The 12,856-nt window shown below is 46.4% G+C and overlaps 1 protein-coding gene across 2 annotated transcripts in view; it reads left to right on the top strand.

The window, feature by feature from the left end:
- RAPGEF5 (Rap guanine nucleotide exchange factor 5) overlaps window positions 1-12,212 on the top strand; it is a 223,277-nt gene extending 211,065 nt beyond the window's left edge. Inside the window, exons 25-26 of one of the 2 annotated variants that reach the window (XM_004743361.3) lie at window positions 5,015-5,069; window positions 8,156-12,212. In XM_004743361.3, the coding sequence (XP_004743418.2) occupies window positions 5,015-5,069; window positions 8,156-8,277 (177 nt within the window). In that variant the 3' untranslated portion in view covers window positions 8,278-12,212. The remainder of the gene's footprint in view (window positions 1-5,014; window positions 5,070-8,155) is intronic. The other variant, XM_013051672.2, reaches the window with a different exon arrangement.
- Window positions 12,213-12,856: the final 644 nt, after the last annotated feature.

The raw sequence follows: 12,856 nt of genomic DNA, 5'->3' as shown, positions 1-12,856 counted from the left end.
AGGTTTCTTTCTCATATGGTAGGCTCCTCCTCACCTTTCTGAATGGCCTGGGGCCAAGGAGGGGTGGCCTGCTAGAACTGAGCCAGATAAATCAAATGGGAGTGCTCCAAAGAGGCCCAGTTGACCCCAGAATGAGTCTGTCTGGTAAATCAACCTTAGTGACACAGATGAGACTGTCCTTCATAGTTAGAGATGATACCAGTGATCCCTGTCTGGAGATCCTGCCCTTTGAGTGACCTTTTCAGCAATGATAATGGGTTTGTGTGAACTCTTTCAGGAACTGACCTCCGGTTCCCTATGAGACAAGGTCAGGCCTGTGACAGCAGGTTGAGGGAGACAGGGGCTGTAGACCATGACCAAAGAGCAGTACACACTGATGAGTCCAGGCGGGGTTTGAGTCTGACCTTTGCCTTGTAAGTGCCCTGCTCTTATGGTCAGCTTAACTCATTGCACAGCGGGTGAGGCAGCAGAGAACCGCAGTGCAACTTGAAAATCCACAATACTAGAATCTGGGAGGTAGACATCTTGGGATATCTTGTCATAGCTCCATTTTAATCACTGGAGGATGATAGGTTTGTGCCTTTTTTTTTTTTTTAAGATTTGTTTATTTATTTGAGAGAGAGCGTGAGCAGGAGAGGCAGAGGGAAAATCTAAAGCAGTCTCTGTGTTGAGCACAGAGACCTGTATGGGACTCGATCTCACAATCCTGAGATCACCACCTGAGCCAAAACCAAGAGCTGGATACTTAACCGACTCCCCAACCTAGGTGCCTCTGTGCCCAGTTATTTTTAAAGTGGATGTGTTTAGGAACACCTGGGTGTCTCATTTGGTTACATGTCTTTCTTTGGCTGGGGTCATGATCCCAGGGTCTTGGGATCAAGCCCCATATTGGGCTCCCTGCTCAGCAGGGAAAACTGCTTCTCCCTCTCCCTCTAGTGCTCCCCCCGCTTGTGATCACTCTTTCTGTCAAATAAGTAAAATCTAAATAAATTAATTAATTAATAAAAATTAAAGTGGATGGGTTTGTAACATTTTAAGTGCAATTGCTTTGGAATCAGAGCTCAGTTAGAAGACTCTACAGTCAAACCAGTACAGCCAGAAATGTATATTCAAAGTGGGGTTTTTGGATACTTACTCTTTGAGATTTCTGCTACATCAGTGTTCTGTTATGTTCTAAAGACCATGGGGCACCTCTTTGCAACCAAAGGCTATAGGTACTGACATTCTAGACTCTGTGTAGGTTCATCCCCAGTGTGTGATATTAATGAAATGATTTCAAGCAAATGACGCTTTCAATTAGTATCTCCTTCAAACTCTGGCCTGCACATCTGGTTAAGAATGCCCAACAAACATTGGAGAGCATGTGTGAAGATGTGGGATGGGTGTTTCACACTGAGTGGAATCCCCTATAAAGGTCTAGTGAGTTTCCCTCTGATTCAGAGGGAGTGCGAGAGAGCAGTCGCACTCTTCATAAGCTGACTCTTGTTGATTGTTGAGGGCAGGCTGGCGGTGGACCTTCTCCCCAAAGTGAACTGGTGGTTTGGTTAAGCTCATTGTGTTGCTGGTCCTCAGATGGTGCCAGCAAAGTGTGAGAACAATTCGATAAAAGCCCAGATGGGAGAGAGCAGCGGAAAGATCCCTGCAGCCCTCTCTCTCCCTCTGACCAGCATCTCTGGTTTCCCATGCTTTCTCCAACATGCCAGTGGAAGCCGCCTAATGCAGCTCATGTCGCCTAGGGTCTTGCTTTCAGATGTGTCAACGCTTCAGAGTGACCACAGGGAAAAATAAAAGTAAAATCTGGGGCACCTGGATGGCTCAGTTGGTTAAGCATCTGTCTTTCCCTCGAGTCATGATCCCAGGTTCCTGAATGGAGCCCCACATTGGGCTCTCTGCTCACCGGGAAGCCTGTTCACCTCTTCCACTCTTCTTGCCTGTGTTCCCTCTCTCACTGTCTCTTCCTCTGTCGAATAAATAAATAAAATCTTTAAAACAAAACAAAAAAAGACTTCAGACTGACCATAGGGAACAAAACAAAGTCTAATAGATAGTCCTTCTGTTAAAATCAGTAGCTATCAGTAGTAGTAGAATCAGTAGAATCTGTTAGAATCAGTAGTAGAGATCACAAGTAGGCAGAGAGGCAGGCAGAGGGAGAGGGGGAAACAGGCCCCCCCACTGAGCAGAGAACCCCTCCATCTTAATTCTTTAAGATGGTTTAAGGAAATAACATGGCATATATAAATAATCATATTCTCCTTTGAATTTTATTTTATTTTATTTTTTTTTAATTTTATTTATTTACTTGACAGAGAGAGCATAAGCAGGGGGAATGACACAAGGAGAAGCCCCAGTGCGGGGCTCGATCCCAGGACCCTGGAATCATGACCTGAGCCTAAGGCAGATGCTTAGCCAACTGAGCCACCCAGGCACCCCTCTCTTTTAAATTTAAAATTCCTGAAGAGAACTTTATGAAAAAAAGACAGCTAGAAAATCAATGCAGCTATAAGGCTGTCCTCTCGGGTCCCCTCCCCCTTCAGGAGCGTTGAACTACTGCTCAATAAATTTTGCTTTGTCGTCCACCAAAAAAAGAAAGAAAGAAAGAAACACAGGTATACATACCAAGAGCAGGGCCCTAGCACCCCTGTGCATCCATTAGGTGCTTGCTAGCACATCATTGCTAAAGAGAGCAGATTTTGTAATATTGGGGAGTTCCTGGTCCTCAAAGTAGATGGCATTTAATGATGCAGCCCACCTCGGGCTGACCCCCTTCCTCTCACAGAGAAGACAGGGTGCATTCACATTTTTTCAAAGGACAGAAATCTATTTTACATTATACACAGCCCTGTCTCCTACTTGGATGCTGGAGAAGGAAACTGAATTTCCTAATGGAGTCAATATTTTCGAAGGAATGTTTCTTAGCAAGGAACAGCATTTCGCTTAAGCTACAGCAGGATCATCTTTCACAATAATGAACCAATAGAACATAACTGAATTAACTGGTAAGAAGCCAATTCCTCATGGTGGATATTAGCCTATGCCAGCTAGCAAATAATTCAGTGCATTTTCTTTATCTGGCTGATACAGGCCAGCACATGACGGCCAATGACACGAGGGCCCCGATGTGCACACTGGGTCTAATGAGCTGTCCGCCGTGCCCTCTGCTGTCTCAGCAGCTCTAACCACTTCACCCCTGAACTATTAAATAACCAAGAAACAGACACTTTCTCTTTTCCATGTATAGAGTATCATCCTTTACCAGATATTCCTCCTCCTCCTCCTTCCTGCATCGGGAAAGCCAAAGATGAGGCCCAGGACCCAGGTTTCCCTGTGGCATTCAGTCCTCAGCCTTGCACCTGCCCAGGGCTCCCGAGAGCCACATGAGTGGCATACGATAGAAAGCAATGTGACACCATAGCTTAGAACAAGAGACCTGCCCTGGGAAGAGCGGTCACATTTGGGGAAGGAAACATTAACAATACATTCACAGACATGAGTCACGTCTCATTTCCTTTACAAAGGCAGACTGAGCTACTGTTCTAATCACTGCCCTATTTAATTTTTCACTATTGAGTAGAAATAAATTAGAAATACAGTGGAGAACAATTTAATAAGTAGGTCATGTTCAAATAAAGTTTCTACAGTTCTAAGGGATATTAAATTTAAAAAAAAGTTTTGTACTCATATTATTCTTTTAGCAATCATTCATTAAGGGCTTGCTGTAAATGGATGAACCTTTGCTTGGTATGTACACGCAGGACAAGAAAGATGATGACATGTTTAGGGAGGTTTGGAGGACCAGATAATGGATAATGTTGACTTAAGAATAATAGGATGATATTTGGATTTTTTTAAAGATTTTATTTATTTGTTTGACGAAGAAAGAGATCACAAGTAGGCAGAGAGGCAGGCAGAGGGAGAGGGGGAAGCAGGCCCCCGCACTGAGCAGAGAGCCCAATCTGGGGCTCTATCCCAGGACCTTAAGACCATGACCTGAGTTGAAGGCAGAGGCTTAACCCACTGAACTACCCAGGCACCCCTGATGTTTGGATTTTGAGATGAACCAAATGAGAAAGTCACTGTGGATTTTCCAGAGGACTAGAACATGATAGCAACAGTGTTTGGAGATGATTCTAGCAACCGGAGGGGAGGAACAGTAGTGCAGAATGGTGTCCTAAATGCTGTCTCTCTCCTTCATGGTGGAACACTAAAAACAAGAGAACTAGAAGACTGTTGGAGGTACCTGAGGATGAGCTGGTGGGAGCTGGTCAAAGGCAGCCATGAACTGATCAGATCAGCTAGAACTTCAGAGAAAGAATTAAAGCAAAATCCTGAAGACTGTTGGAGGGAATGTAAATCATAAACAGAAAATGGTCTGTGTAATGATTCTGGGGTTTTAGAAAATGTTCAACTTTTGTGACTCTTTTCCTGTCTTGATTTGTGATACTGAGTCTTTGATGCCACCCACATTCCTACCTGCATTCAGCAGGTCTGAGTGAATCCCTGTGTGACATACAACAGGTGCTGGGCACGCAGAGCCCTCTAGTGGCACCTGGCCTAGAGGAGGTGCAGAGATCCCGAGCAGTGAAGACCACACAGGCCGATCTGTACTGTCCGAAGGAGCCTCCCAGACTCAGAAGGGGAATCTCAGACAGGCTTCACGGAGAACAACCAAAACATCCCCAGAAGTGAAAAGCCTGTGCAGATTCAGACAGGCAGACGGGGCTGGGGGTGCTGGATTTGCCAACACTGTGTAAGCAAAGGGCTGTCCTAGTCCATGGCATGTGGAAACCCTGGGCTCGGTTAGACTCTGTGCAGCCCGAGCTGGAAGCACTGTTTCTGCAGAAGAAGATCGAATATCTCATAAGCCAAGCTCAGTGTTCTCAGTTACAGTCCAGTTCCAAATACATCCCCTCCATTTTACCCAAGGCTATAAAATCCTACCATCCCGGGAGACACCGCTACCCCAGCAGCACCCTAAATAACTCTCCCATTGATGGGTTTCTGCTCTCCCTTGCAGCACATGATTGCCGACACTGTCCGAACCCTGAGACACTGCAGGACGAATCAGTTTGGTGAGTACTGGCAGTCCGGCACAGAATGTAAGCTTAGGAGAGACCACGAGCCAATCCCAAGTGTTCAGTGGGAATGTACTGAAACCGATTATAAAGGGTAATATGCAGATGCCGTATTCTCTTTTCATTTCATCATTGCCTGTTAGGGATGCAGAGGAAGACAAGTTATGGCAGCTTTTTACCCTTTCTCGGCAGTAGGTCTCCCTGTACAGAGTGACTTTAGACAATCAGAGGCTCCCCACTGCACCCCTGACCCAGAAAGTCTGTTTGCTTGTCCCGTGGCTCCGAATTACCAGTGGGTTTATCAGGGGTGATCCTGTCCCTAACCTCCTTGCTTGGAGCCTTCCTGGAACAGGAACACAGTTTCCAAAAGCGACTAAAGCAGCCTTCCAGAATTTTTACTCCTCTCCAACAAAAACTTCCTGACTGGAGTTGCCTTTCACTGAAAATGTATTTTTCTGAGCACTTCTATGGACTCCCCCACTGAGATGAACATATGTAGGAATATGTAGTCCTTTTTAAACCTCGAGCATAATTTACACTATGTTTAAATAGCATTAAAACACTGCAGGAAGGAAGGAAATAACTTTGTTGAGTTCAAGGAGCGTTCACATGGGCACTGACATCCTGACCCCGGTATTGGTGATTGGTGCACGGAGGTCACTCAGGCAGAGCAGAAAGCAGAGCCTCGGAGAGTTAACCCATTCAGCCATTAGTCAGATGGAGCCCTCCGGATTTCCTGATCCATCCTCTTTTCTTTGCCTTGTGCAGATTCCATAGATAAGAGCAATGAAAAAAAAATTACAAAGTTTAATTCAATAATTAGAAATCAAAGCTGGCCACTAAATAAAGCTTTAAGTAAAACATCCTCATTATAATTTTCTCAACAATACAGAAGGACACAAAATAGGAAGCAGAAAGATCAAAGTCCTATTTCCTAAGGATAAGTGCATATTTTTAATAATTTTTTTTGTTTTTGGTCCCAGCTGGTCTTGGCTGGCAGTATTGTCTCCCAACAAAGCAATGGAAATTCAGTTTAAATTACGAAGTTTCTGCTTGAAAGGGAGAGCTACAAATACAGGACCAAAGTTTTTAAAATACTTCCATCCGTTACTGCCACCTGATAGGTGCATAAGTAATTCTGCAGAAAGCACACCGTGGAGGCACTTACCATAGAAACAGTGATAACAGCGTCCTGGGGATTCATTCAAATGGACAAGCATAATGTTGCTGAGCGTTGGTTCCTATTTGTTTCCTCCTCCTCGGCCTCCCAAGTATTGATGGGTACTCAGCTCATTCTGAGACATTTGTCTCCCTGACCAAGAGACTCTCCAAGGGTGGGCAGGAAGGCCATACGGCTTGGGGGCCTCCTCCCTGTCTTGAACCTCCCGTCGCCAGGGAGTAGGTGTGCGTAACGTGAAGCATAACTCTGTGTTCTCTACTTATATATCTTTAAAAATTGGGTTGGCGACTGAGTGGGGTTAAGTGTGACAGTTTATATTGTCATAGTAAACCCATGTCAGCACTGGGGATAAAATGAACCAAGTCACTTAAAAATTAGAGTGCTTGGGGGCCTCCTCCCTGTCTTGAACCTCCCGTCGCCAGGGAGTAGGTGTGCGTAACGTGAAGCATAACTCTGTGTTCTCTACTTATATATCTTTAAAAATTGGGTTGGCGACTGAGTGGGGTTAAGTGTGACAGTTTATATTGTCATAGTAAACCCATGTCAGCACTGGGGATAAAATGAACCAAGTCACTTAAAAATTAGAGTGCCGTGCAGGTGTCACACTGGTCATGGTTGGAACCATTCGTTCTGCTATCTTCAGGTCAAAAAAGTAATAACAAAATTATTTTGTACTACTCTGTTTTCTAAACCAGTATTTACTAAACCAAAAGCAGTCTCTTCAGTGTCTCCCAGAGAAGGTGTTCTAGAATTATACCACTTTTGGGTCACTTCCAAACAGGTGGAATGATAAAAACGTTAACTCCTGATACTTCAACTCTTTGAAACCGGGAAGCCTTGTTTGCCATTAAGCCTTAAGGAATGACAAGCTACCCATGACTTACAAGCCTTCTAAAACACGGGTGTCACAGAGGAGGAAAAAAATGGATCTCACCCAGAGAAAAAAACTGCTGCTCTAGAATTCTTAGCCCCCTGCACACCCCTTCTCCTCAGGCCCACTGCTGCTGCTCCCATCTGAAACCCCATGAGGCTGGAGGACATGATGTCACTGTCTCTCAGGGACATTGTCTCTCTCAAGCGGTTTAATCAGACTCCAGTGCCTTGAGGTTTGGGGAGATTTTTTTCTGGATTGTGTTTGGTTTTGACTCTGGGAAGTGGACTTGCCCCGTTGTCCGGGCTGCTTTGTCTCAGGCCCCTTATCAGAGCTGTCACCAGCATGGCGTGTGCCTGCAAGCTCACAGGGCGCCAGAGATTCTCACGGCCCTTCAGGCTTTTAACGGCCCTGGGTTTGGGAGGAGAAAACCCCCTTAAGTTCAGTTCTGTGATACCTTTTCATTCAAATATTTCCTTATTTTTTTTTTTAATTCTTTCAAAAAGTAAGGATGCCAAAGAATTATACAACATCTAAACACAAGCAAACTGTTGTGTCCGTGTGCTGAGCAGATGAGCAGTAACTTCTGACGATTCCAGACTGAGCTCAAAGAGCCCGGGATAGCCATTGAGACAGGCAGTTACCGTGACGTGGGACCAGGAATGTGGACTCTGGAGCCACGTGGCCTGGGCACCAGTCGTGCTCTGTCACATACTGGCTGTGTGTCTCTGCTGCTTCCCATTTGTAGGGGGGCTACTGACGCAATTGCTAAATACTAGATAATGTGAGGTAATAAGTGCTCTATGAATGTTAGTGAAAAGAATAGCTTGCCAGTCTAATGGCCTGAGCTGAGGCCCGAGCCTGGGCTGGAGAAGCATGTGCACTGTGAAGATCAGGATCTCCCTTCTGGTGTGTGACTTAGAGGCTACCTGGTCCATGTGCCCTCAGCCTCAGCCTGAGGTTTTATTGGTATTTAGAGATAGTGTTTCTGCTCTCAGGAGATTGACTTTTTTTTTTCCCCCTTCCAAAAAGCAGGAGGTGACATGTCTCCAAAGGAGCACCAAGAGTTAAAATCCTACGTTAATCACCTATATGTCATCGACAGCCAGCAGGCCCTGTTTGAGCTGTCCCACCGGATCGAGCCCCGGGTGTGAGCTGCCCCCTCTCCCCTCAGCTGGCCTCCCCCATAACTGTAGCACTTTGAGCTCTGGGCATGTCAGTGCTGAGCACGTTGCTTTCCTGTGAGAAAAGAAGTTGCTGAGTTTTATCAGCATAAGACACACACAGGAGGGCCAAGCCAAGCATGTTCAGGAAGTGATGTCAGCCACCCGAGATGGGGAGAGGCCTCTCCAAGCTGCTGTCAGAACAAGAAGGCAGAAAAAGAGTCAGAAGCATGCTTGAAGTGGAGAAGTCTGGCTTCTTACGACTGCATTGTTGATCCAACCCAATTTTGATCTTGAGATGTGCCGGTGTCAAGACGAGAGCATGTCTTGTCCTAGTGATCAAATACGTCAGTATGAGTGTGCGTGAGACAAGAGTTTTACTTCGCCTGGTGGTAGATTACTGTTTATAGGCTGTCCAAAAAGCAGCTCATTTGAACACATAAAGACAGTGATGGCATCTCTTAATTTCCAGGGAAAAGGAGTGGCCGATGTCAGTACAAACCGTGATATCACCAAAAGCCACTGTCTAGGAAGTTAGTGAGGACCAGCTGGCATCCGTGCTCTGATCTCCAAAATGGAAATACCAAGGCATGCATTTCTTTGTATCCACAATCACTTATCCATGCAGGCTTGCAGGGGAAATGCATTTCTGCCCAATTGATTTGCAGCTATGGGCTGCATTGCTTTGCCAATAAGGAAAAATAGTAATCATTTGTAAGAAATAGACTCGCTGTTTAATTTCTGGGGATTTTCTTCACATATGCAAGAAGATTCACATTTATTATTGGAAACAGCGTGATTTTTGAAAAGCACACAGTGCCTGATAAAGGATAGGCACTTGGTAATAATTCAGAGAGGTAACAGAGTCCCAGAGGTCTGCCTTCTTGTGCCTGATGATGTCCTGGGGTTTTGCTGGCCTCCAGCAGGCTCCTCTGCCCCAGTACAGAATGGTAACAGCCAGCACAGGGAGGTTAAGTGGGATCGATGTGGCAAACACTTAGCACTCCCGAGACAAGGGCAAGGTGGTGACCAGTGACTGCCCATCTTACAGCAAATAAGAAGCCCCAAATACCCAGATGTCTGATTGATGTTGGACACTCAGAAGTCCTGCAGTCCACCTCCCAGCCAAGGCCTGGAGTCTTTCTCTAATTTGTCTTTTTAACCCCCAAAAGTCTAAGAACCTTTTAGTCTATTTTTATTACAATTTTGGCTCTGCTAGTAAGTAAAACCTCTTGTTATTCTGAAGACCTGGTTAGAGGATTACCCTTGAGCTTCCCGTGAACAACAGAAGTGTGTGGGATACAAGAGTGAGATCCGGTGCTGCCAGCCACATGCCTGTCCGGAGGAGGTCCTCGGCCCTCCTTTTCACGCGAGTGAATTCTCCGGGTTCCTCCTGTTCATCCCTCAGGTGCCCGCACAGAACTGCTTCCCGCTGTCCCGTCCACACCTTAGGACGGCGGTGCCCGAGGCTGGCTGATACACCCTGTCGGCGGCGCTGGTTCCTGGGCTTGGGAATCACATGAGCTTGAGAGGTCATGGAAAGGAACCGTGTGGAGAAAATTGGGGGGAGGACTTGCAAGGAGACGCCATCTGTCCCTGCACGTGGAAACCTGAGGCCTGAAAACTAACAGGATTGTAAGAGAAAGGCACCCTCCAGGAGTGGGCCACTCAGAGACAATGAATGGACTGAGACCCTGGAGGACATGAGAGCCAGCGAACCAGGGAAGACCGGCTCCTCTCACGGCCGAGCAAGGTGAGAGCTCTCCCCTTGGCAGTTACTGGAGGTAGCGTGGGCTGACAGCACGAAGACCTTTTCTCTGCACTAGGGAGGAGGATCATGTGGCCAGTCCAATCGTCTCAGGCTGGTTTGACATCGTCTGCACATTTTAGCATTACCTCTGTTCACATCAGATCTCCGATGCAAACACCAGAGCATTACCTCTTGAGGACCTGGTTTCAGTGGAGAATGGTTTCAGCATAGCTTCTGCGACTCAGATCCCAGTTCCGATGCGAACGCAGCCACATGCATCCACACGTGCACCACGTTTGAACACCTTCCGGTGGTGCAGTCAGTATTCCCCCCGGTATGGGCAGACGCAGGCCGGGGGGAATGGGGATCTTGCCCCCAGCCCTCTCCAGCTGTGGCCACGCGATTGTGAGGGCGGCCGCAGCCGTAAGGGAGGGTTTTGTGTGGTTTACATTTGCTTTCTCATCCCTGCCTTCTGGATGTCAGAATTTTCAAATCTTTCTGAAATTGAACAACTGTCTCCAGACAGTTCCCAAGCATCAGCAGCTCAGCAGTTCCCAAAGCCCTGTGAAGACCTCGTTCTGGAACTCAAGAATTGAAGGTGGAACCATGGGAACCACACTTAGCTCAGCGTGAAGCTTGCCCTCCCTAAGCCAGGCTGTCCGACTGCAAGGTCCCCTGTGAAGAGGGGTGGGCTGTATTCCCTTTCCAAATATTTGCCCACATCTCTTGGTAATAGGTTCTGTTCTGGCTAGAAGCACAGATGAAGATGTTGAAACTCCCTCCCAGGTCTTAGATTTTGTGGTTGCCTAAGATCTCCATTCACTCTGAAAACCTGTTATCGGCCACCTTCCTTGGCAAGTGGCCCGTGAGCACTTGTCAGCAGGTTCTTGCTGCTAGAGCACAACCTCCAGATGGTCCTGCGGGCCCGTGGACTCGTCAGCAGCCCAGCAAAGCAGCCCTGCTTGGAAGTGAGCTCAGGACAGGTTCCTGCAGGCAAAATGGCAACCTTTTGGAAACTTTTCTCCATCCATATTTGCAGATGCTCCACAGGCTACCACATTTTAAATTCACTTTTTGTTATAATCTGTACCAACTGGTTCTAGTGCTAAATACTATGACCTACATTCACTTTCTGTTAGTATCATTAATGAAGTTGGAGTAAATGGATTTTCCTAGACCCCTGTTTGCAAGCAAGGTGGGTGGAGCTTACATTGAAGTCACAAGGATGAGGAATAAAGCAAAAAGCCAGGCCTCCGATTGGCAGATGGTGTTGCGCCATGTACGCAAGCCTCTGAGTGGAGAGAGACGGTTGAATGAAAGAGGGAGTTGGTGATTTCTGGCCCCTGGAGCTGAGCTTCCCCACGGCCCCAATCCCAGCCCCCTGTCTTGTTAGGGCCGTCACATACAGCACAGGTCCCAGACCTCACATTCCGGAATGGCACAGCTAATCCACGCTTCTCAGAAACTAGGCAAAAACATTCAACTGCCCACTGCAGTTGTCTAATATGGAGTTTCTTTTAAATGCTTCAAAGAGATGTCCATAGAATTTCAGCCTGCTTCTCAGTGAGTGGGCCGTCGTGCTTAAAACTTGTAGGGGGAAGAAAAGTTTTTAAAAATTGCCAAAAAGTTAGATGAAATTGTACTACTGTATAAAGCAAAGCTGTATATACTAAACGTTTTTTAGCAGAGTAATATTTATTTGCATAGCCTATTTATTGTATTCGTATGACACGGTTATTAAATACTGGGATGAAACTGACGCCCTGAAGCAAGGACTCTCGCCTTTTAACGTACCGTTAATTAGGACTGCTGGGACATCGTCAGCTTGCGTTAGCAATTAGAAGATAGCAAACCCGCAATCAGGGTGTCTACCTAACTTCTCAGGGACTACACTTCATAGTTTTCCACCATTATAAGAGCTGGTGAATATGAAACATCTGTGGAATTACCAGAATTGCCATTAACAGTATTTTCTTTCTCCTTACATCATGCTTTCTGCTTCTGTGTATATGACTGTGCTGTGTATTTATCGAAGCTAGTAAGCAATAATTTATATGTAAAAAATGGCCCAAGCAATATAAGGTGAAAACTTATGTAAGTCACTGTTACCCTATCTTGTATTTTCAAGTGTTTTTTAAAAACTGCTTTTCCAAATATAAGATTATGTTAAAGATGCTGTTCGCGCCTCATAGCTTCTTGCTACGTCTGTGGGTTCCATAGCCTGTGTCCTGACCCTCACTGTTTGGGACCCAGAAATCACTTGCTCGCTGAAAGATCCACAAGTAGGTGGAGAGGTTCCCAGGCTGCCATAGGGTATTGGGGGACCTAAGACCCTGTGTAGGAAATGACATCGGTATTCTCATATTCCGTCACCCTTGTCACCGCACTCAAGTGGGATCAGGACTTCTCCTTTCCTCATCAACCCAGATACCAAGGGAAGCTCCAGGCCCGGCCCGCACCAAGCTGTGGATGGGGTGGTGAAGCACAGGGGTAATTACTTGCTCTGGGGAAGAGGTGTCTCCCTCCGCCTGGGTCTCCAGCCTGTGAAGGACGTGTAATTTGAGAGAAACATAAAACATCGGCATTAGAAGCCACTGAAGTTTGGGGATGATTTGTTACCTCAGCAGAATTTAGCCTAAGTCTCCCAGGACAAGTCTCCCAGGACACTTCTTTCTTGATAAACTGTGCTTTCCCTCAGTGTGTGGGCCGTCATCCTGGCTTGCAGACACCTCATGGGTGAAACTACCTCTTGTCACACCTCCAGGCAGAGGTCTTGTCTTTATGTGAGAAAAAAGACCAGAAGATGATGTTCTTGGACTC

This window comes from Mustela putorius, unplaced genomic scaffold (genome assembly GCF_011764305.1).
Source record: "Mustela putorius furo isolate JIRA1106 unplaced genomic scaffold, ASM1176430v1.1 tig00003845_pilon_pilon_pilon, whole genome shotgun sequence".
NCBI classification, from domain to species: Eukaryota; Metazoa; Chordata; class Mammalia; order Carnivora; family Mustelidae; genus Mustela; species Mustela putorius.
This window is presented reverse-complemented; position numbering and strand designations above follow the sequence as displayed.